Source organism: Ahaetulla prasina, chromosome 8, assembly GCF_028640845.1.
Source record: "Ahaetulla prasina isolate Xishuangbanna chromosome 8, ASM2864084v1, whole genome shotgun sequence".
NCBI lineage: Eukaryota > Metazoa > Chordata > Lepidosauria > Squamata > Colubridae > Ahaetulla > Ahaetulla prasina.
This window is the reverse complement of record NC_080546.1, coordinates 66652501-66676841: the sequence shown is the minus strand read 5'-3', so window position 1 is coordinate 66676841 and position 24341 is coordinate 66652501. Positions and strand designations below refer to the sequence as shown.

Here is a 24341-nt window from a genome sequence, read left to right as displayed (position 1 = left end):
GGGCTAAGAAAAGAAACGCCTACCTGAAAGGAACTGAAAAACAGTGAAAGCAACTCCCCAAAAACAGCTTTTATTAGTTTGCAGCCTGCCATTGCAGAAGTTTGAGTGTGTGTGCACACGTGGGGGGGAAGCAGGGGGAAGTGTCTCACCCTTTGTAGCCCCATGCCCTCAACCCTCTGTGATGGTAGGCTGCAAGTCCACGACCTTGAGTTTGACACTCCTGCTCTATTGGTTTTCTTATTTCTTTCCAGTCAAACCCAATTCTCTGTGGTTTTCTGTGGCCTCCATTCCAAATGTTAGCCACATCCAACCAATTTTAAGACCTGGTCAGGAAGAAGAAAAGTACTATTGTTGAGAAAGTATAGGTCAAAAGCTTTGCTGCATAGAACTGATCACATTCTCTGGATCCTAAAAGGGTCCGTATGTGAACATGTGATACTTTAAAGCAGTGGTTCCCAACCTTTTCTTGTTTGAGGCACAACCTTTTCTTGTTTGAGGCACCCTTGGAAAGCCTTTCAAAAGTTCCCGGCACCCTTATAAGGAAATAGATATTTAAAATCTCCGTAGCTCAAAAGTTCCCGGCACCCTCAAAAGATCTCACGGCACCCCTTAGTGCCGCGGCACACTGGTTGGGAACCACTGCTTTAAAGCAAGGGTGTCAAATTGGATTTCTTCAAGGGCTGTATCAGCACTATAGTTCTCCATGGGCTGGGGAAGGGGGAGATGGGACGGATGCCTCCTGCAGCACTTTGCCAGACAAAACGGGGCAGGGGGTGGTGTCTTAACCCAGCCCGTTTTGGTTGCCAGAGGCACCACAGGCCAATCCTTTGCCATTTTCAGGCCAGCCTCGCAAATCAGATTTAAGCAACCCACAGGCCAGATCCTGTCCACGGGCCATGAGTTTGACACTTCTGCTCTATAGGTATCAACATGCTCCAATACAATATTTTTTTTAAAAAAAATGTGTTTCCCATAATGGTATCAACAATATTCACCTAAAATGCAGAATTATTAAAATCACTGTGCTTAAAAACTCAATAATAGTTAACAGAATAATATAATCACTAGAATTCAAACCAGTCTTTCACTGAATTATTTTTCATAGTCATGATTATTATTGCTAAGCAGAAGTTGAAAACTAGAACACACTGCCTTAATTATTCCACAAACCTTTATGACGCGAAGAGGCTTATTAGGATTGTTCTCATCCAGATAGTTGATATATCCAGAAAGGGATAATGTCAATAAATGACCTTTTTGCCACAAACAACCTAATTGCTGGTCCAAAACATCTGATCCCATTTTAAATGTAGTTACCACACTCTGGGAACCGACATCCCAGATCTTAGCTGTTTTGTCCCCAGAAGCAGAAAGAAGGCGATGGCCATCGGGACTCCAACTAATCTGTTAAAAGAAAAGAAGGAAACTTACCAATAGAAGAAACTATTTAAGAAATAAATGATTCCTTTCTTGAGGGTGAAGTTCTTATCAAACAAAAGTAAAATTAAATTCTGGAACAACAGCTTGTTGCTCCAAAGACACTTGGGATACTTGCCCATTTGATGGAATCCATCACAGAAATTAAACTCACAACCTATTTAGATCAAAAGCCTAAGAATATTTTAAGTAGACACCACTGGAATATATCAAACATGTACCGAAGAGTTAAGAGTATCTGATAATGTTCTATCAATGGCTGAAAGTCCTTAAAATCATTAAAATTGTATCAACAGATTTGCAGTAAAAGCCGATTCATTAAAAAATTGAGATTTCCTCTGTTGGAGATGTAAAAAAATCTAAGGGTTCACTGACCTACCGTATTTTTCGGAGTATAAGACGCACCGGACTATAAGACGCACCTAGATTTTAGAGGAGGAAAACAAGGGAAAAAGTATTCTGAACCAAATGGTGTAATAATATATTATTTAATAAAATACCAGTACAGCAGAATAATTTTTACAGCCAATGTACACTTTTTACTACCATGTAAAGTCAGCAGTGGTATTAAGAACCATCATCACTGTCATTAACAAATGAGGAAACACTTTAAGGTTCAAGCATTCCTCTAATTTTCTGGAAACCCCAAGAACGGCCTTGGACCTGATTCAAGTAACTGATGGCCCTACACACATTGGGGGAGGCGCGCTAGACTTGATTTTTATCTCTGGTCAGTGGGTAAATGATCTGGATTTAGGAGATTTAGTGAAAGAACCGGTGTCATGGTCAGATCATTTTCTTCTTCGCCTAGACTTTCAGACCGCCGCTCACCACCGCAGGGAGACGGAGCCAATGCGTTGGTTCCGTCCCAGGCGCCTGATGGACCCGGAGAGGTTCCTGACGGAGCTTGGGCCGCTTCCTGAGGATCTTACCCACGGCACGACTGAAGAACTGGTTGCGGCCTGGGAACGGGCCGCGGCTGGGGCTTTGGACCGTGTCGCGCCTTTGCGGCCTCTGACCCGGCGTAGATCTCAATTGGCTCCCTGGTTTTCCGAGGAGCTGAGAGAGATGAAACGCCGGAGAAGACGCCTGGAGAGTATTTGGAGGTCTAGCCGTTCCGAGGCTGATCGGACACTAGTGAGGTCCTTTACTAGGACCTACCTAGTGGCAATGAAGGAGGCGAAGCGTTCCTACGTTTCCACCCTCATTGCATCGGCAGATAACCGCCCGGCCGCCCTGTTTGGTGACCCGTTCCTCCTCCAGCAAGAAGGACGGGATGACCCCGTGCAGGGACGAGCTGAGGAGTTTAACGGTTATCTATACGATAAAATCGTTCAGCTTCGGGATAGTTTGGACCAAGATTGCGATGATCCAGCTGAGACGACAGAGACACGTCTTGTTGAGGTTATTTGGGATGAGTTCGATTCTGTGGCTCCCGAGGACATGGACAGGTTGCTGGGGAGGTTACATGCAACTACATGTTTACTGGACCCGTGCCCTTCCTGGTTAGTGCTGGCTGCTCAGGAAGTGACACGAGGCTGGCTCCAGGGGATTATAAATGCTTCTTTGATGGAAGGGGTTTTCCCCGCCGCCTTGAAGGAGGCGGTGGTGAGACCTCTCCTCAAGAAGCCTTCCCTGGACCCAGCTATTTTGGGTAATTATCGTCCAGTCTCCAACCTTCGCTTTGTGGCGAAGGTTGTAGAGAGTGTGGTTGCATGGCAGCTCCCCCGGCACCTGGAGGAAACTGTCTATCTGGACCCGTTCCAGTCCGGCTTCCGACCCGGTTATAGCACGGAGACGGCTTTGGTCGCGTTGGTGGATGACCTCTGGAGGGCCAGGGACAGGTTGCTCCTCTGCCTTGGTCCTATTAGATCTCTCAGTGGCTTTGATACCATCGACCATGGGTATCCTGCTGCGCCGGTTGGAGGGATTGGGAGTGGGGGGCACCGTTTATCGGTGGTTCTCCTCCTATCTCTCTGACCGGTCGCAGACGGTGTTGACAGGGGGGCAGAGGGCGTCCCCGAGGCGGCTCACCTGTGGGGGGCCTCAGGGTCGATTCTCTCGCCACCCTGTTCAACATCTATATGAAGCGGCTGGGTGAGGTCATCAGTGGTTTCGGGGTGAGTTATCATCTGTACGCTGATGATCCTCAGCTGTACTTTTCCACCCCGGTCCACACCAACGAATCGGTCCATGTGCTGTCCCGGTGCCTGGAAGCTGTAGCGGACTGGATCGGGAGAAAGAGACTCAAGCTCACTACCTCCAAGAGGGAGTGGTTGTGGACGTCGGCATCCCGGTACAGTCAGCTGCATGCGCAGCCGAGTGTTGGGGGCGAGATAGTCCCCCCAAAGGAGGTGCTTGGCAACTTGGGCGTCCTCCTGGATCGACAGCTGTCTTTGATGAACACCTGGCGGCCGCCGCCAGGAGGGCCTTTACCAGGTTCGCCTGGTTCGCCAGTTGCGCCCTTCCTTGACCGGGATGCCTTATGCACGGTCACCACGCCTGGTTACGCCTAGGCTGGATTATTGCAATGCTCTCTACATGGGGCTGCCCTTGAGGTGCACCCGGAGGCTGCAGTTAGTCCAGAATGCGGCTGCGCGAGTAGTAACGGGAGCCGCTCGTGGCTCCCACGTGACATCGCTGCTCCGTAGCTTGTACTGGCTTCCTGTGGTCTTTCGGGTGCGCTTCAAGATTTTGGTAACTATCTTTAAAGCGCTCCATGGCTTAGGACCCGGGTACTTACGAGACCGCCTGCTGTTACCCTTTGCCTCCCACCGACCCGTACGCTCGCACAGAGAGGGTCTCCTCAGGGTGCCGTCCGCCAAACAGTGTCGGCTGGCGGCCCCCAGGAGTAGGGCCTTCTCTGTGGGGGCAGTGACGCTCTGGAACGAACTTCCCCCTGGCCTGTGTCAAGTGCCTGATCTTCGGACCTTCCGTCGTGAGCTCAAAACATATTTATTCATTAAAGCGGGACTGGCATAATTAGTGATGTATTTTAATTGGGTTTCTTAATATTTTTAACTTTTTAACTTAAATTTTAATAATCAGCCTTTAAAATTTGCTCTTTTTAAATGTTGTTTTAAATTGTATATATCTTTGTTTTTACTCTGGCTGTACACCGCCCTGAGTCCTTCGGGAGAAGGGCGGTATAAAAATTTAATAAATAAATAAATAAATAAAACTCATCATAGTCGCTGGTGTCAAGAGTTTAGGAAGCTCAGTTGCTCACAATCACTTTCCTTGCTACCTTCATAAATGATATCGTCTTCAGTTCCATCTAAGGCATTGCTAATGCCACATTTTTTGAAGGACCGTGTAACAATTTCGTCCTTCACGGAATTCCATGATGTTTTCACCCATTCACAAACTTGAGTGATAGTGGGCCTCCTCATTAGCCCAGTGAATCATGATTACCAGCAGTCATCCATTTGTTCCACTCTTCTCACTTGTAGACTTTGAATGGCTTGTTAATGGAAACATCAAGAGGTTGCAACTGGCTGGTAAGACTCCCAGGAATTACAGCTAGATGAATCTTCAATTCTTTGAATCTTTTCTTTTTCGTTTCACTAATATGTGTTCTAAACTGTTCGAGCACTAATAAAGCTGGTTATTCAGAAGCCCTCCAGAACATTTGGACCACACTCTTTCAATCCATACTTTCATTCCATGTTCATCCATCCATCCTTTCTCATGGGCATGAATAACAACACCTCTTGGAATCACTTCCTTTGGGAAGATTTTTCTTTTGAATATTAACATTGGTGGCAATTTGGTGCCGTCTGCACAACAGGACAACACAACCGTGTAATGTGTTTTCTCATGTCCTGAGATTTTCACGGTTATGGTTTTGCCACCTTTTCACATCAGCAGTCCTATCTGATAGCACATCAAAGGTTAGCGGGACGTCATCCATATTCCCAATCTGGCCAATTTCAAAATTATTTTCTTCCTGGAGTCTATCACAAAAGTATGAAAAGACAGAATCTTACATTCATACTCTTTTGGCATTCTTTGCTTAATTCTAGTTTTGGTGTGCATAGCAAGGCCATATCACCTCATAAATCTGAAGCACCACGATGGTGATCCAGTAAAATCCTGAAAGCCTTTCTGTGTAGCAATGCATTTGGCTTAATACATCACCATTTTTGTTGTGACTGCGAAGCCAATGTTCCAGTGACCTATGATCCAGTCTCTCATGTCCTCCTCTAACTGTGGCCATTTTGCAGGAAGCCCATGAAAGTTGTGCTTGCTTTTATCCTTTACCTTTTGCAGCTTTTCCACCTGTTTCCTCCAATCTCTTATCATTTTTTCATATGTGAAGGTGGTCCAAAAATTTTTCTACTACTCTGTTTCCCTGCTCCTGAGCATATTTCACAACTTCCAGCTTGAAGGAGATTTTGTATGCTTGCCTTCTTGGCTTTGACATTTTTCCACAACGAAGAACAATTGTTGTGGCTCCAGGCACCCCCCGAGCCTGGCCCACTGCCAGAGTGACTCAGAACGTGAGGGGGAAGGGCCGTCAGGGCTCCCCTCTGCAGGGCCCGCTTCTCTGGCTCAGCTCCAGGAGCCAGAGACAGGCCAGGTGGAGGAGTTGACAAGGCCTCTGTCTCCTGTATCTCCCCCCGCCCAGGCCATGCTTCCAGACCCAGCTGTGAACAATCAGTCCTGGTTAGATCCCAGGTTTCGTAGACAAGAGAGGCGGGAACAACAGAAGAAGGGGTGGAGCAGGCCTAGAAAGTGCTAAGTCACGAAGCCACACCCCACAGGGTATAAAAGCAGGAGGGGCTGCTCTACTACTTCGTGACAGACAAATCAAACTGTTTGGAGAAAACTTGAGCTGAACTATTTGACTGAGCATTTGGCTTGGATTGCTGTTTGTTCCTGACTTCCTGGTTACTCCGGTAAGGAGCTTCTGACACGCCAGCATCAAGGAAGATAAAAGAAAACCTTGGCAGACGCTCGCTGGGTTGCTGCCAGATCTGATAGCTGCCGTGGACTAAATTGCCGGCTAATTGAGTCAGTTCACATGCCTCCCAGACTGAGGTGGGGGGACAGAACAACAATACTGTGTCCTTTATAACAGAATATACTTTTGTACTGTGTATTTTAATTTTCAAAAATTTAATAAATATTTTTTAAAAAAAAACAATGCAGAGCACTGTAGCTGAAACCATGTTCATACATTCATACACACACACTAGCTCATTATGCCCCAGCCCTAAACTACGGTAACAATAGTAAGCTGAGAATTTTAGGACATTGGTGATTTGTTTCTTCCCTAACCCTAACCTTAACCCTAACCCTTTACAAACAAGTGCTAACCCTAACCTTAACCCTAACCCATTATAAACAAGTGCTAACCTTAACCCCTAACCCAGGGGTCTTCAAAATTGACAGTTTTAAGACTTGTAGACTTCAACCCCCAGAATTCCTCCTCCAGTTATGTGCTTACCTGTCAGGCGGCTCCACAAGCGGCTACTCAGGTGGCACCAGACTTCAGTAAGCAACAGCGGCTATCGGAGGGGCAGCTCTGCAGACGGCTCCTCATGTGGCAGCAGGCTTCAATGAGCGACGGCAGCGATGGGGAGGCAGCTCACGCAGCCAGCAGCAGGTCAGGAGCAGGTCCGGTGGCGAGGGAGCAATTCTTGTCAATTCCCAGAACCATTTGCTTTTCACCTCTCTAACTGGCGCTTGGATCCCAGAATACCACCAATCAGCTGCCTGTTGCCGCCGTTGTCACCATTGTTGCCATTGCTGCCACTGCACCAACTCCTTCCCCTCTCCCCTAGGTAAGGTTGATGCAACATTTGGTGTATAAGACACACCCAGATTTTCACCCTCTTTTTGGGGGTTAAAAAGGTGTGTCTTATACTCCGAAAAATACGGTATATAATATGCTTTGGTGATTTTTTTTGACACTGTTCTGAAATAGTATTTATATAAATAGATTTATGGGAAAATCTTTAATGTGATATTGAATTATATACCAAAGTTTGGAATGTATCTTTGGCATATATGTTATGATAATTTGCAATAATACTTTTCTCTAATAAAAATACATACATAAATAAAAATAAATATCTGATTACAACATAGCATATATTTTTAAAGTGACTAACTATAAGTTGAATAGTTTTTTCCCCAGTTTTTAATTTTGTTATTGAAACTGCTAGTTTATTACATATTAATGTAATAAGTGTATTGCAATGTATAATCAATGTATATTATATTGATTTTATTATATTATATTGAACTATTGACACAGTTGTTTGAGTAGCAGCCAAGTGCTTGGCAAGTAAAACACCCTAGGACAGTGATGGCAAACCTTTTCGGGTCGCATGGAAACATCGCATATGCGCTCTGGAAAAACTAAAGTTCCGGGTTCTAGCGCACATGCGTGCCCGATCAGCTTGCCAGCGTGCATGTGCAGGCCAGTTTTTGGCACAGCTACATGCATGAAGGGATTGTGCTCCGGAAAAGCCAAACTATTGGGTTCTGGCGTGCATGCACACCTGACAATCAGCTGGCTGGAGCACATGCACACACTGGTTTTTGGCACTGCCATACACAAAGGACAGTTGATTGGTCTGCGTGCCAGACACCCGGAAGACAAACAGACAAGGCCACGTGAGCCAGGCGACATGGCTTTGTGTGCCACTTTGGGCATGCGTGCCATAGGTTCGCCATCACAGCCCTAGGATATGGTTATGAAGGAGATGTGTGATATGAGGTATATAGTAGGAATTGTTATTCCTAAGGGAGACAGAGCTTAGGAGTAATAGATTTTGAAAAACAATAGTAAAAATTAGAGGGAGATATCATAGGCAATAGAGGCAAACTACCTGTGAGCAAGCAGACCTGGTTTTCTAAGACTATTCCCTACTTCAGCTCCTGGCAAGCCAGGTTACCACATATTCAGAGACCTGAATGTAGTATTTAATGCCAGGCCTACTTACAGTAAAGCTTTCTCATGATTTAATTATGGAAGAGGGAGCTGATGTGGATATGCAAATGAAGTCGTGAAATATGCTAATTTGAGTTCTCGATTGGGCATCAGCCATGAACCCAGAGTATGAAAAGTACTGTACCCATTGTTATGCCAAAGGTTTTGGGCAGGAGGACCATAGGCAGAAACCCACAAATAACTGAGTATGAGGTTCTACTACTAAGTGTACGGTCAGGAGATTGAGGCAAGTGGTGCTACTGCACAGCAGCATCCCTCTCTGGAGTTGCTGGAACTTATTACTGGGGTTAGTGGAATACCCCCAATTTTATATTTGGGAGATTTAACCTCCCAAATATAGATTTAACCACCAGGAGTAGGTTCATAAGTGACTTGTGGCTCCTCCCCAAAGATGGCTGCTGAACGATAGGAACTTTTCTTTCTCCTGCCAAAGATCTGCCGATTTTGCTACCAAAGCTGGTTCTTTGGCAATGTTGCTTCCTGGATTTGAATGGGATCACTTAGGAATGATCCAAGATGATTTTCAGATGACTGTGGGAACCATCCCCCTCCCAGAAGAACAATCCTGAAGATGTCAATTCCATGCTGGAAGAGTCAGAAAGCCACTGGTTATCTATCTTTTCTCTCAGCAGTTCATTTTCTTTAGCATGCTTTAGGTTTAACTTCACTATTAAAGCACCTGTTTCACTTTGGTATTTATTCTTTAAAAGTTGAACTAGCTGGTTGAGCGCTCATTTATTTTAACCCCCTGCTGGACTTTATCTGGTTTTTTCTCTCTCTTTGATTTATGATGTTGTTTTGAATAACTTGCTTTTTCATAAGAAAAGGCTTGTTCCTGGTGGTGAAAGCCCCATATTAAACCTAACTTTTTGTCAGGCCCATAGAAGCAAGAACAATGTATTGAGTTTTTTCTGAATAATTCATTTACTGTTTGTCAGTTGCAAATAAAATTTTGACAATTTTAACAAATGAAGCAATTGTCTGCAAAAATGATGGAGCATACAGCTTCTGCTTTCACTTTTCAGCCCCAATCCATGAGCCTTCGCTTTTGCGACAAACTATTTTTGTGTAGAATTTTTATTTTACCAATTAAGAAATAAAGGGAGATAGATAGAATTTTTTTATTGGTAAAATAAAAATTCAACACAAAAGTTCACAGTACTTGCAAGTAAATTAGATTTATTTGATAAGTCCACCCTCGATCTCTCTTGAGGACCTTCCAGATGATGCTTAATGAGTTTACCAAGGCCCTTGTGCACAGTTCTATTGGAATCTTGAGACAGTGACAGCTATCAACAAAATTGTACTTTAGCAGTGCAAAACTGTTAAACTCTGACAATCCAGAGGAGTTTCATTTATCAAGAAGCTACAAGACATGAAGCAACAGAAGAGATGCCTAGGAAAACACTGGCAGAACTCAAGAAGCAAATATGTCCAGAGACAGTAAGAGAGGCCTACATGGGGCTGATAAAAAAACAGCAATATTTTCCTTTTTTATTGAATCCACATATTGTTGGCCAGCAACCATCTTTAAAATTACCTGCAACCATTACAGGGAAGGATGGGCTGGAACACAATCTGGGTCTTTGCAAGTTTTCAAGACATCTAGAGAATAAAATTCCTGAAATTCACTTGAACTTGGATGACAACTGGGTAGGTCCTACTAAAGATAACCAAAGATGCATTTTGTACAGTTATCTGGGAGAAGTTTGAACATATTAATTATGAAGAGAAGGACTGAGAGTTGAGAAGGGAAGTCACTGTTTTGCGATTGTCACCTTCTTCTTGAAAGAGATTCAGGCTATGGGTTTGAAAGCCATCTAATACCAGAAATATTCCATCTGACATCTGGACAGGTTTCCACTGTCCCATGCAGAACTGGTCCATAACATGGGGTCTTTTGAGACTGATATCTCCTACCAGAAGAGCAGGAGACAACTATGGTTATATCTTTTGCATACCTTCAATTTGTCTGCTTACAGACAAAGACTTAAAACCATGAAACCAACAATTAAATCAGTAACGACTTAGACTGAGGAGGCAAGGCTAAAGCTACAGGCTTGCTTTGATTGCACTGACTGGAATGTTCTCGAAAATACCTCTGCAGACTTGGGTGGACTCACAGATACTGTAACATCATATGTCAGTTTTTGTAAAGACCTATGTGTGCCAACCAGAAACCTGCTAATATACAATAACAATAAACCTTGGTTCACAGCTAAACTTAAGCAGCTACGTTGTACCAAAGAGGAAGCCTACAGAAAAGGTGATAGAATGGTGTACAATTACGCCAGAAACATATTTACAAGGGAGATCAGAGCAGCAAAAAGAGGCTACTCTGAAAAGCTAAGGAATCTGTTCTCAATAAATGAAGCAGCAAACATGGAAAACTTTTAAAAATATCATCAGTTATAGCAAACCTCCTTCCCATGCTGAACGAAATCAACAACTAGCAGATGACCTGAATGTGTTTTACTATAGGTTTGAGAGAAAACTACCACCACCTATCTCCACAATCCCCATCCCAGACATACCAACAACAGCCAAACCTCTTACAACTGACCCCACCCCATTGGGCTCACAACCCCTAATGATCACAGAAAAGGAAGTGCAAAACCTATTTCACAGACAAAAGACAAGAAGAGCTCCAGGCCCAGACAAGATAACTCCTTCTTGCTTAAAAGTCTGTGCTGACCAGTTGGCCCCCATCTTCACCCGTATCTTCAATAAATTGCTAGAGATGTGCTATGTTCCTTCTTGCTTCAAATGCTTTACCAAAGCATTTCCCAGTGCCAAAGAAGTCCACCATCAAGGAATTGAATGACTACAGACCAATTGCTCTTAACATCTGTAGCCATGAAAACCTTTGAAAGGCTAGGGCTGTCCCACTTGAAAACCATCACGGATCTGCTATTAGACCCTTGCAATTTGCATACCGAGCAAATAGATCAACAGATGATGCCGTTAATATGGCTCTGCACTACATCCTACAACATCTTGAGGCTCCAAAGACCTACGCAAGGGTCCTCTTAGTAGACTTTAGTTTAGCATTCAACAGCATCATTCCAGACATTCTTCTAACTAAGCTAAACCAGCTAGAAGTACCTGAACACACTTGTAAATGGATCATAAACTTCCTAAAAGACAGGAAGCAGCAGGTGAAGCTAAGCAGAATCAGATCAGATACCTGTACAATTAGCACAGGGACCCCAAAAGGCTGCGTGCTCTCCCCACTTCTCTTCTCTCGGTATACCAATGACTGCTTCTCAAACGATCCATCTGTTAAGCTACTGAAGTTCACAGATGACACAACACTGATCGGTCTCATTCGAGACAATGATGAATCTGCATACAGACGGGAGGTTGAACGACTAGCCTCATGGTGTGTCCAGAACAATCTGAAACTGAACACATTCAAAACCGTAGAAATGGTGATAGACTTTAGGAGAAACTCTTCCATAATTCCACCTCTCACAATACTAGACAACACAGTATCAACAGTAGAGACCTTCAAATTTTTAGGTTCTACCATATCACAAGATCTAAAATGGACAGTTAACATCAAAAATGTTATTAAAAAAGCACAACAAAGAATGTTATTTCTGCACCAACTCAGAAAGCTCAAACTGCCCAAGGAGTTGCTGATCCAGTTCTACAGAGGAATTATTGAGTCTGTCATCGGCACCTCTATAACTGTCTGATTTGGTTCTGCAACTCAACAAGACAGACACAGATAATACTTAGAGGATATTTAGAACTAATTATTTCTAATTATCAGAGGATAATTAGAACTGCAGAAAAAACAGTTGCTACCAACCTGCTTTCCATTGAGGACCTGTATACTGCAGGTGTCAAAAAGAGGGCTGTGAAAATATTTACAGACCCCTCACATCCTGGACATACACTATTTCAACTCCTACCCTCAAAAGGATGCTATAGAGCACTGCACACCAGAACAACTAGACACAAGAACAGTTTTCACCAAACGCCATAATTCTGCTAAACAAATAGTGTTTGACAACACTGTCAAACTAGTTACTAAATCTGCATTACTATTAATCTTCTCATCATTCCTATCACCCATTTCCTCCCACTTATGACTATAACCTTGTTGCTGGTATCCTTAAGATTTACTTACTTATTTGTTCCCTATGACTATCATTAAGTGTTGTACCTTATGATTCTTGACGAATTTATCTTTCCTTTTTTCTACACCGAGGCATATGCACCAAGACAAATTCCTTGTGTGTCCAATCACATTTGGCCAATAAAGAATTCTATTCTATTCTATTCTATTCTATTCTATTCTATTCTATTCTATTCTATTCTGTTCTGTTCTGTTCTGTTCTGTTCTATTCTATTCTTTGCAGGTCATCTAGTCCAACCCACCCACCCAAACAGGGGACCCTACTCCATTTCTGACAAATGGCAGTCCAATCTCTTCTTGAAAGCCACCAGTGATGAAGCTCCCACAACTTCCAAAGGAAAGCTGTTCCATTGGTTGATTGTTCTCACTGTCAGAAAATTTCTCCTTATTTCTCAGTTGAATCACTCCTTGGTCAGTTTCCATCCATTATTCATTGTTTGGCCTTCTGGTGCCTTGGAAAATAGCTTGACCTCTTCCTCTCTGTGGCAGCCCCTCTAATATTGGAACACTGCTATTATGTCTCTCCTGGTCCTTCTCTTCACTTAGATTAGCTATGCCCGGTTCCTGTAACCATTCTTCAAATGTTTTAGTCTCCACTCCTCTAATCATCTTGGTTGCTCTTCTCCGCACTTTTTCTAGTGTTTCAACATCTTTTTTATGACCAAAACTGGATGCAGCATTCTAGGTGTGGTCTTACTAAGTTTTTATAGAGTGATATTAGTACCTTACTTGATCTTGTTTGTATTCCTCTGTTAATGCAATTTAGGATTGCATTGGCTTTTTTGACTGCCACCACACACTGCTGGCTCATGTTTAACTGGTTGTCCACTAAGACTCCAAGAACCCTCTCACAGTTACTGCTATTAAGCCCGGTTTCACCCAATCTATATGTGAACTTTTGGTTTTTCTTTCCTAACTTTTCTCTACACTGAATTTCATTTTGTTAGATACAGTCATGGCCGAAATTGTTGGCACCCCAAATTTTTTTCCAGGAAATCAAGTATTTCTCACAGAAAAGTATTGCATTAACACATGTTTTGCTATACACATGTTTATTCCCTTTGCGTGTATTGGAACAAAACAAAAAAAGGCAGAAAAAAAAAGCAAAATTGGACATAATGTCACACAAAACTTCAAAAATGGGCGACAAAATTATTGGCACCCTTTCAAAATTGTGGATAAATAAGATTGTTTCAAGCATGTGATGCTCCTTTAAACTCACCTGGGGCAAGTAACAGGTGTGGGCAATATAAAAATCACACAGCAGATAAAAAGGAGAGAAGTTCACTTAGTCTTTGCATTGTGTGTCTGTGTGTGCCACACTAAGCATGGACAACAGAAAGAGGAGAAGAGAACTGTCTGAAGAATTGAGAACCAAAATTGTGGAAAAATATCAACAATCTCAAGGTTACAAGTCCATCTCCAGAGATCTAGATTTGCCTTTGTCCATAGTGACATATGATCAAATAAAATAAATAGTGCGCAACATTATCAAGAAGTTTGCAACCCATGGCACTGTAGCTAATCTCCCTGGGCATGGACAGAAGAGAAAAACTGAGGAAAGGCTGCAACGCAGGATAATCCGGATGGTGGATAAGCAGCCCCAAACAAGTTCCAAAGAATTTCAAGTTGTCGAAGAAGCCAAGACAATTCCCCGTTACTTTGTAACAAGCTTGAAAATAGCAAGAAAATGGTGGCGAATTGTTAACAAGCTAAGGAGTGGAAAGCTAAAGTGACAGAACTTTTACTGCTTGCCATCTGCCCCTGGTAAATTGCATGCTGTTTGCTACTTTAACTCCTTGCTGCCTGCTGATAGAATCTAGGGGAGATTTTTAAATATTGTTTTAAAAGACTGTGTTTTTAGGAGGTTAAGAAGATTTAAAGTGAATTTAATATTCACTTGGAAATAAATAAGTAAACAATTTTATAGAAGATGGCAGCCAAACAATTAAAGTCTACTGTAACAAAGGGCTTGGAATTTCTTCAGCTGGTGCCTCTCCAGCTCATACAGCAGATACTAGAACATTGAATTTGGAGACGTTACAGGAGAACTTGAAGGATTTTATACAAGAAAAAGTTAAAGTAATAACTGATGAGATGTCTGAAATGAAAGAGCAAATACTACAAATTCAAGTGGGAAATAAAGAAGTTAAAGAAGGATTTGTAATTGCAGTACAAAGTTTGGCAACAAATGTGATTTTATTAGAAGAGGAAGTTGAGGAAATCAAGCAATTTAATTCAAAATTAGAAAATAAAATGGATGAATTTCAAAGTAAAATGGAAAAAACAGATGATGAAATAGTTTTGATACAATACAGAAATATGGAATTTGCTTTAAGAATCCGTGGCTTAAAGGAGAATAGACAAGAGAACTTAAGGGAAATTTTTTCTGAAGCATTTGCTGAGATACTAGTAGCCCGCCCAGCAGATGTGGCTTATCAAATTGACAAAATATATTGTGTGAATTCTTGGATAGCAAGGCAAAAAAAGTTGCCAAGGGATGTTGTTATTTATTTTACAAACAGAACAGTGAGAAATCAGATTCTGCAAGCTTCATATAAGGGGGAGAAGATTCAGGTTGCTGGTCAAGATATCTTAATATTAAAGGAAATTCCACCAAAAATGTTAAGGGCTAGGAAGGAATTTGCCTTCCTGGTGAATGAACTTAAAAAACGTCAGATTGAATATAGAGGGGATATTCCAACTGGTATAATAGTATATTATGCAGGGAAAGCACATCATCTCAATACAATTGGAAAAGCAAGAGAATTTTATGTTGAGACATTAAAAGCTGGAAGTCTTCCCCCTTTGGAAGCTAGAAGAAGGGAGGCTGAAGTGAAGGAAAGAGAAGTGAAGCAGGTACAAGAACAGATTGTGATGGAAGAAGATTTATTACAAGTGTTGGAAATACCTATGACGGGTTCAGATCCAAAGGAACAAAGGCTGACAAGAGCTGCTGCTAAACGCAAGGAACAAGATGTAAAGGCACAACAACAATTGGCAACTACTACAACGGAAACAGTGGGAGGAGCAAGGCCTAAAGCAAAATGTGATCTGCGACTGTGTTCCAAAAGTTTCCTTTGGCCGATAATGGCAATTAAACTATTATCTTGGAATGTTAATGGTTTGAATTCACCACAGAAGAGAAGGAAAGTATTTCATTATTTGAAACAATTTAAAAATGACATTATCTGTTTACAAGAAACATATATTAGATCTTTAGACCAGAAATATTTGATAAACTCAAACCTGGGAGTACATTTTGTTGCCTCCGCTTTCGAAAAAAAACACTGTTTAGTTATATATATAAAGAAGGACATATCAGCAAAATTAATTGAGGTGGATAAGCAAGGAAGATATATTGCTATTGAACTTTTGTTGGAAGGAAAGAAGACATTATTAATAGGAGTTTATGCTCCGAATCAACAACAAGAAATTTTTTTCAAGTTTTTACATAAAAGAATAGAATTTTGGGATTATAAATCATATATATTAATGGGTGATTGGAATGGTGTGTTGGATACTCGAAAAGACAAAAAACGTTTAAGGAAGATTTCAAGCCGGGCGAAATTACCAAAGGCTTTTTTTGAAATGATGGAGGACTTGGAATTAAGAGATATTTGGAGAGAACATAATATAGAAGAGGGGGATTTTACCTTCTTTTCTGACAGGCATCAATCATTTTTGAGGATTGATTTTATTTTGATTTCTAATGATTTGTACTCCAGAGTGAAGAAGACGAAGATTTGTTCAAGAACTCTATCTGATCATAGTCCGGTTTGGATTGAATTTGATCGGGAAAAGGAGGCTAGGAGATCATGGAGGTTGAATGAGAATTTGTTTAAATATGAACAAAATGTAAATGAATGTAAAAAGCAAATGAAATATCTTTTTATTATGAATATGAAAAAAGAGACATCTATAGAGATGATTTGGGACTCTAGTAAAGCTTATATGAGAGGAAATCTTATACAAATGAGCATTAAATATAAAAATAAATTACAGAAAAAGAAAAAGGAATTGGAAGAGGAAATTAAAAAGAAAGAACAGTTATTGATAAATAGCCCAGGAAATAGTAAAATAAAAGAGTCAATAAATATATTAAGAGGTCAGTTTAACATGTTGATGGCAGATCAAGTAGCAATTAATTTACAATATGTAAAACATAATACATTCAATAATGCTAACAAGCCAGGAAGATGGCTTGCCTATTTAATAAGGAAAAAACAGAAATCATGAACGATTGATAAAATAGAATATAGGGGCAAGGAAGTGTATCAAAAGAATTTGATTAAAAAAGCGTTTTTAGAGTATTATACAAAGTTATATACTAGGGATATGATTGATGATACAGAGATAGAAAGATATTTACAACAACAAGATATTTGTGAGCTTACAGAAAATCAAAGGGAAGAATTGAATCAATTAATTACTTCAGAGGAAATTTTGTTAGCAATTAAGCAGCTTAAAATTGGTAAAGCACCAGGTACAGATGGTTTAACAGCTGTTTATTATATAAATTTACAAAATGAAATGGTTGAACCACTTAAAGAGTTATTTAATAAAATTCAAATGGGAGGGGATGTTCCCCCTTCATGGAGGACAGCTTTTATTTCATTAATACCGAAGGAAGATCGAGATGGTATTAAAGCAGAGAATTATAAGCCTATATCACTTTTAAATACTGATTACAAGATATTTGCTAAGATACTTGCTAATAGATTAATGCCAGTGATGAATCAAATAATTCATAATGATCAATCAGGATTTATTAAGGGTAGGCAGATGAGATATAATGAGAGGCAAATTGTAAATTTACTTGAATATTTGGAACGAAACAACCAAGTCTCAGCGGCACTCTTTTTTCTGGACACTGAAAAAGCGTTTTTAGAGTATTATACAAAGTTATATACTAGGGATATGATTGATGATACAGAGATAGAAAGATATTTACAACAACAAAATATTTGTGAGCTTACAGAAAATCAAAGGTAAGAATTGAATCAATTAATTACTTCAGAGGAAATTTTGTTAGCAATTAAGCAGCTTAAAATCGGTAAAGCACCAGGTACAGATGGCTTAACAGCTGTTTATTATAAAAATTTACAAAATGAGATGGTTGAACCACTTAAAGAGTTATTTAATAAAATTGAAATGGGAGGGGATGTTCCCCCTTCATGGAGGACAGCTTTTATTTCGTTAATACCGAAGGAAGATCGAGATGGTATTAAAGCAGAGAATTATAAGCCTATATCACTTTTAAATACTGATTACAAGATATTTGCTAAGATACTTGCTAATAGATTAATGCCAGTGATGAATCAAATAATTCATAATGATCAATCAGGATTTATTAAGGGTAGGCAGATGAGATATAATGAGAGGCAAATTGTAAATTTACTTGAATATTTGGAACGAAACAACCAAGTCTCAGCGGCACTCTTTTTTCTGGACACTGAAAAAGCTTTTGACAGATTGGATTGGTAGTTTTTGTTTAAAGTAATAGAAAAAAATGCAATTTGGGGATTATTTTATCCATGCAATTAAAACAATATATCAGAAGCAAACAGCACAAATAATAGTAAATGGTGGTTTAACAGAAACTTTTAAAATTGGGAAAGGGACGAGACAGGGATGTCCCTTGTCTCCATTACTTTTTATTTTAACTTTAGAAATTCTATTGAATAAAGTAAGTGTTCCGATCGAATAAAGGGAATTAGAATTAAACATCAAGATTATAGATTAAGAGCCTTTGCAGATGACTTGGTTGTTACTGTATCTCAACCAATATATTCAGCTATTGGCTTAAAAGAAATAATTGGTCAGTATGGTAAAGTATCTGGATTTAAGGTGAATCAGCAAAAGACAAAGATGATAACTAAAAATATGAATATACAACAAAAAGAAGAGTTAGAAAGAACTACAGGTTTTGAAATCGTTAAAAAGGTTAAATATTTAGGAATATATATTACAGCGTCAAATGTCAAATTATACAAAAATAATTATGAGGTATTGTGGCAGAAAGTATGGAAAGAAATGGAGAATTGGAAGAAGTTACAACTATCCTTGCTGGGAAGAATAGCGGCTATAAAAATGAATGTTTCTATTGCCCAGGTTTCTATTTTTGTTTCAAATGATACCGGTACTTAAGAATGATATCAAATTACAGGAATGGCAAAAGGGGGTTAATAATTTTGTATGGATGGGCAAAAAACCAAGAATAAAATTAAAAATAATGCAGGACACAAGGGAAAGGGGGGTCTTAAAATGCCTAATTTAAAATTGTATTATGAAGCAGTTGTCTTATCATTAATTACTGATTGGATTAATTTAACTGAGGAAAGAGTTTTGAATATAGAAGGTTATGGTTTGTTATATGGGTGGCATGCCTATTTATTATATGATAAGAAAGTAGATAAAATATTTAAAAATAATATAATTAGAAATGCATTATTGAGGGTCTGGAGGAAATATCAATATAAATTAGATGGAAAGATTCCAATATGGGCAATCCCGAGACACATGATAGAAAATATAAATATATATCAAAAGATGGAGGTAGTTACCTATAAAGAACTCCTTTGTATGGAAAAGGGGGAATTACAATTAAAATCCAGAGAAAAGATGGGGGAAGAAGGGAAAAATTATACATGGTTCCAATATGGACAATTACAAGCTAGATGGAAATTAGATCAAAAAATAGGTATTAAGCAAACTGAGGATAATTTGTTAAAACAAATGAGAGATCAAGGTCAACAGCATATTAAGAGGTTGTATAATGTATTAGTAGAAATAGACTCAGAGACTGAATTGGTTAAGGATTGTATGATTAAGTGGGCACAAAATTTTCAGCAACCAATAATGTTGGAAACTTGGGAAAGAATTTGGGTGAGGAATGTTAAATTTACACAAGCGCAAAATATGAGAGAAAATTTTTATAAGATGTTTTATAGATGGCATTTAGACCCAAAAAGTTATCATGTATGTATCCTAATGTACAGGCTAAATATTGGAGATGTGATTGTGAAGATGCCACTTATTACCATATATGGTGGACTTGTAAAAAAGTTAAAGCATTTTGGATTAAAGTATGGTGGCTCATGCAGAATATTTTTGAAAAGAAGATTAAGTTTACTCCACAGTTCTTTCTACTAGGAATAATTATGGATTGTACAGCTATAGAGACTAAATTGATTTTGAACTTAATAACAGCCGCAAGACTTTTGATTGTTCAATATTGGAAGAAAGAAGAATTACCTACAATTGAAGAATGGACTCTCAAAGTATCAAATCTGGCAGAAATGGCAAAAATTTCTGCTTATTTGAAAGACTATTCACAAGAAAAATATATTTAGAATGGAAAATGTGGATTGATTATATTCAAAATAAGTATCAGATAAAAAAATATCGAATAGCATATGAGTAAATTTAGGAAATATATTTTTGAAGGAGAAGGGAATTGAGAGTGTGATTATGTGTGGAGTGATTAGAGATTATAATTTAAGATTTATTTTGGATTATGATTGTTAGTTTTGATACCCTGCATTTTGTTCTGGGAAGTCGGGGGGGGGTAAGGGGGAGGGGAACTGGGGGGATGTTGAGGGTAGAGGATGGAGTGATGGTTAATGTACAGGGATTATTGAAAATGTATAAATATAATTAATGTAGGGTCGGGTCCGCCCAGCTACCATTTTAGAATGGTGGGGAGGGAGAAAGGAGGAGAGAATAGGAGGTAGGAAAGAGGAGAAGAGGGGTAGAAGAGGGAGAAGAGGAAGGAAGAGGGGTAGAAGAGGGAGAAGGAAGGTATAGGGTGGAGGGAGGAGAGGATGTAGATAAGAGAAGGGGAGGAAGGTCTGGAAAGTAGAAGAAGGTAGAAGAGGGAAGAGAGTTAAGAGGAGGGGGTGGTGACTGGGCAAGGCCGACTAATTGTATATGACTGTACATTGGATGAGTTGTTGGATATGAATGTAAAAATAAAACTTTTTTATATAAAAAAAAAAAAGAATTTCAAGCTGTCCTGCAGGCTCAGGGAGCATCAGTGTCAGCGCAAACTATCCATTGACATTCAAATGAAATGAAACGCTATGGCAGGAGACCCATGCTGACATAAAAAAGCAAGACTACAGTTTGCCAAAATGTACTTGAGTAAGCCAAAATCCTTCTAGGAAAACGTCTAGATGAGACCAAGATAGAGCTTTTGGGTAAAGCACATCATTCTACTGTTTACTGAAAACGGAATGAGGCCGACAAAGAAAAGAACACAGTACCTACAGTGAAATATGGTGGAGGTTCAATGATGTTTTGGGTTGTTTTGCTGCCTCTGACACTGGGTGCCTTGACTGTGTGCAAGGCATCATGAAATCTGAGGATTACCAAAGGATTTTGGGTCGCACTGTAGAGTCCAGTGTCAGGAAGCAGGGTTTAAGTCCGAGATCTTGGGTCTTCCAGCAGGACAATGACCCCAAACATACGTCAAAAAGCACCCAGAAATGGATGGCAACAAAGTGCTGGAGAGTTCTGAAGTGGCCAGCAATGAGTCCAGATCTAAATCCCATTGAACACCTGTGGAGAGATCTTAAAATTGCTATTGGGAAAAGGCGCTCTTCCAGTAAGAGAGACCTGGAGCAGTTTGCAAAGGAAGAGTGGTCCAAAATTCCGGGTGAGAGGTGTAAGAAGCTTATTGATGGCTATAGGAAGTGAATCATTTCAGTTCTTTTTTCCAAAGGGTGTGCAACCAAATATTAAGTTAAGGGTACCAATAATTTTGTCCAGCCCATTTTTGGAGTTTTGTATGACATTATGTCCAATTTGCTTTTTTTCCTGCCTTTTTTTGTTTTGTTCCAATACACACAAAGGAAATAAACATGTGTATAGCAAAACATGTGTTATTGCAATACTTTTCTGTGAGAAATACTTGATTTTCTGGAAAAATTTCTGGGGTGCCAACAATTTCGGCCATGACTGTAGGTCCGAGTGTTCAAGTCTGTCAAGATGCATCTGGATCTTGAGCCTATCATCTAGGTGTTAGCTATTCCTACCAGCAAATTTTGTAAGTTCCTGTTCTACTCCCTCATCTTAGTCATTTATGAAGATATTGAAGAGTACTGGGCCTAAGATGGAACCTTGTGGTACCCCACTGCTTACTTCCCTCCATGTAGACTTAGTACCATTAAGAACTACTCATTGAGTACAGTTTGTCAGCCAGTTGCAAAACCATCTGGTAGTGATGCTATCTAATCCCACTTTTTTCTAGTTTACCAAGAAGTAGGTTGTGGTCTACTTTGTTGAATCCCTTGCTGAAGTCTAAATATATTATGTCCACAGTATTTCATTGGTCTATTAATTTAGTCACTATGTTGAAGAATGAAATAAGATTGGTTTAAAATGATCTGTTTTTAACAAACCCAAGTTGACTGCTAGTTATTACTTCACTTGTTTCTAGATGTTGGCACATCTTTTTTTTAATTATCTTTTCCAGTAGCTTCCCGGGTATTGATGTTAGGCTGATTTGTCTGTAGTTTGTTTTGCTATCAAATCACAGGACTGATAGTATTTTTTCTTGCTCACTATTTTTAGCATTAATACTACATAATGCCTTCCACTGAGAACCTGTATACTGCATGAGCCAAAAAGAGGGCTGTGAAAATATCTACAGACCACTCACATCCTGGACATAAACTGTTTCAACTTCTACCCTCAAAACGACACTATAAGACATTGCACGCCAGAACAACTAGACAAAAGGACAGTTTTTCCCCATACCATCACTCTGCTACACAAACAATTCCCACAACACTATCAAACTATCTAGTAAGGCTGTATTCTATTATTCTTCTCATCTTTCCTATTACCCGTCTTCATATTTTCTTTCGACTATAACTTTGTTGCTTGTATCTTATGATTATATTGTTTACTTAGTATCCTAGTATGATTTATGTTTATTGCTTATTTAGAATTCTATGACTATTACTAAATGTTGTATCTTTTTATCATTTATTTTTACAATGACTATGATAATGATTTATCACTTATTGCTTGTATGTGCACTGAGAGCTTATGTACTGGAGACAAATTCCTTGTGTGTCCAATCACACTTAGGAAGAAGATTTTTGTGAACCCTACACTATCCCTGAATTTTGCATAATCTCCCTCTCACCTCTGCTTACCTCCACCTATCCTCTCCAATCCCTGCCACACCTCTGGGAAACTTCTCTGACCCTCTCTGGCACTTTTCCCACATTCCCAATTATAGTTGCAAGTCAAGCCCCGTCTATATGAAAAGCCTGTCAGTTTTTCACTAAAATCCAGACACTGTTCTAACAGGATAATGACCTTGACACAGCTCATACTTGATCCCTCAAATAATGTAATCCTGTGAGAGTTCTGAGTTTGGTGAATTCAGGAACTTATTTGTCTGTACCTGACATGAGATATGTTGAATTCTGGTATAGCTGCCCAACCATACCATTATGATGCTGTTGTGGCTATTACAAAGTATAGTAATAGTTCTGCATCTTAATAAGTCATTTAAACTGATATAAATCCATAGAGCATAATTGGAATATACTTACTGCATAAATACCTCCATCGTGTGCTTTGTTTCCACCAAGAGCATCAATTTTTTCTCCAGTTTTGCCATCATAAATGATAATCTGTTCAGAAGTTTAAAAAGAGACAACTATCTTGGAAGAATTAATTTATGGATTGCATTAAAGTAAAACACTAATATTTCAAGAAAAGAACACCTTAATATAGCAATAGCACTTAAATTTATATACTACTTCACAGTGCTTTACAGCCCTCTCTAAGAGTTTACAGAGTCAGCATATTGCCCCCAACAATCTGGATCCTTATTTTACCAATCTCGGAAGAATGGAAGGCTGAGTCAACCTTGAGACTGGTGAGATTCAAATTGCCAAATTGCAGGCAGCGAGCAGTCAGCAGAAGTAGTCTGTAGTACTGCATTCTAACCACTGCACCACCACAGCTCAAATCAATGAGTAAAAAATTATATTTCTTTGTAACACAAGAGCTAAGAAGCATGCAGGCCTTGCTAAACATAAAAAGAATCCCTTTTCCACAGCTACATATGTTTCTTTTTCATTGTGGTCACTGCCATATTTATTTTTGGAGAGAAGCAGTAGGAATCAATACTGGGTCAGCATTGGAACTCTAGGCATCTCTGATTGCCACTTTTAAAAAGTCTGATTTCAACCACTGCACCATCAATAGTGATTACCGGTTACCATTTGAGTATCTCAGAGGGCCAAAGAAAACCTTCCAAAGCATAAATGGAAAGTACGTCAGCCTGAGGAAGACCTCCTCCAAATGGTAATACCACTACTAGAGATAAACTTTGGTTGAGAAATGAGCCCAAGATGGTGCACTCAAGGGTGGCAAGAGAACTTTTGTCTACAGGTAATCCTCGATTTACAATCACAATTGAGCCAGAAATTTCTGTTGCTAACTGAGACATTTGTTAAGTGAGTTTTGCCCCATTTTACGACCTTCCTTTCCACAATTGTTAAGTGAATCACTGCAGTTGGTAAGTTAGCAACACGGTTGTTAAGTGCATCTGGCTTCCTCATTGACTTTGCTTGTCAGAAGATTGCAAAGATGATCATGTGACCTTGGGACACAGCAACTGTTATAAATATGAACCAGTTGCCCAGCATCTGAATTTTAATCACATGATCAAGGAGATGCTGCAAAGGTCGTAACTGTGAAAAACTGCCATAAATCACATTTTTCAATGCCACTAAATGAACTGTTGTAAATCGAGGACTACCTGTA

General features: G+C 39.8%; 1 protein-coding gene across 3 annotated transcripts in view; it reads right to left on the bottom strand.

The window, feature by feature from the left end:
• WDR1 (WD repeat domain 1) overlaps positions 1-24341 on the bottom strand; it is a 106797-nt gene that overhangs the window by 15113 nt on the left and 67343 nt on the right. For all 3 annotated transcript variants that reach the window (XM_058191986.1, XM_058191985.1, XM_058191987.1), the window contains exons 7-8: positions 23120-23200; positions 1171-1404 (exon numbers count right to left, since the gene is read on the bottom strand). In XM_058191986.1, the coding sequence (XP_058047969.1) occupies positions 1171-1404; positions 23120-23200 (315 nt within the window). The remainder of the gene's footprint in view (positions 1-1170; positions 1405-23119; positions 23201-24341) is intronic.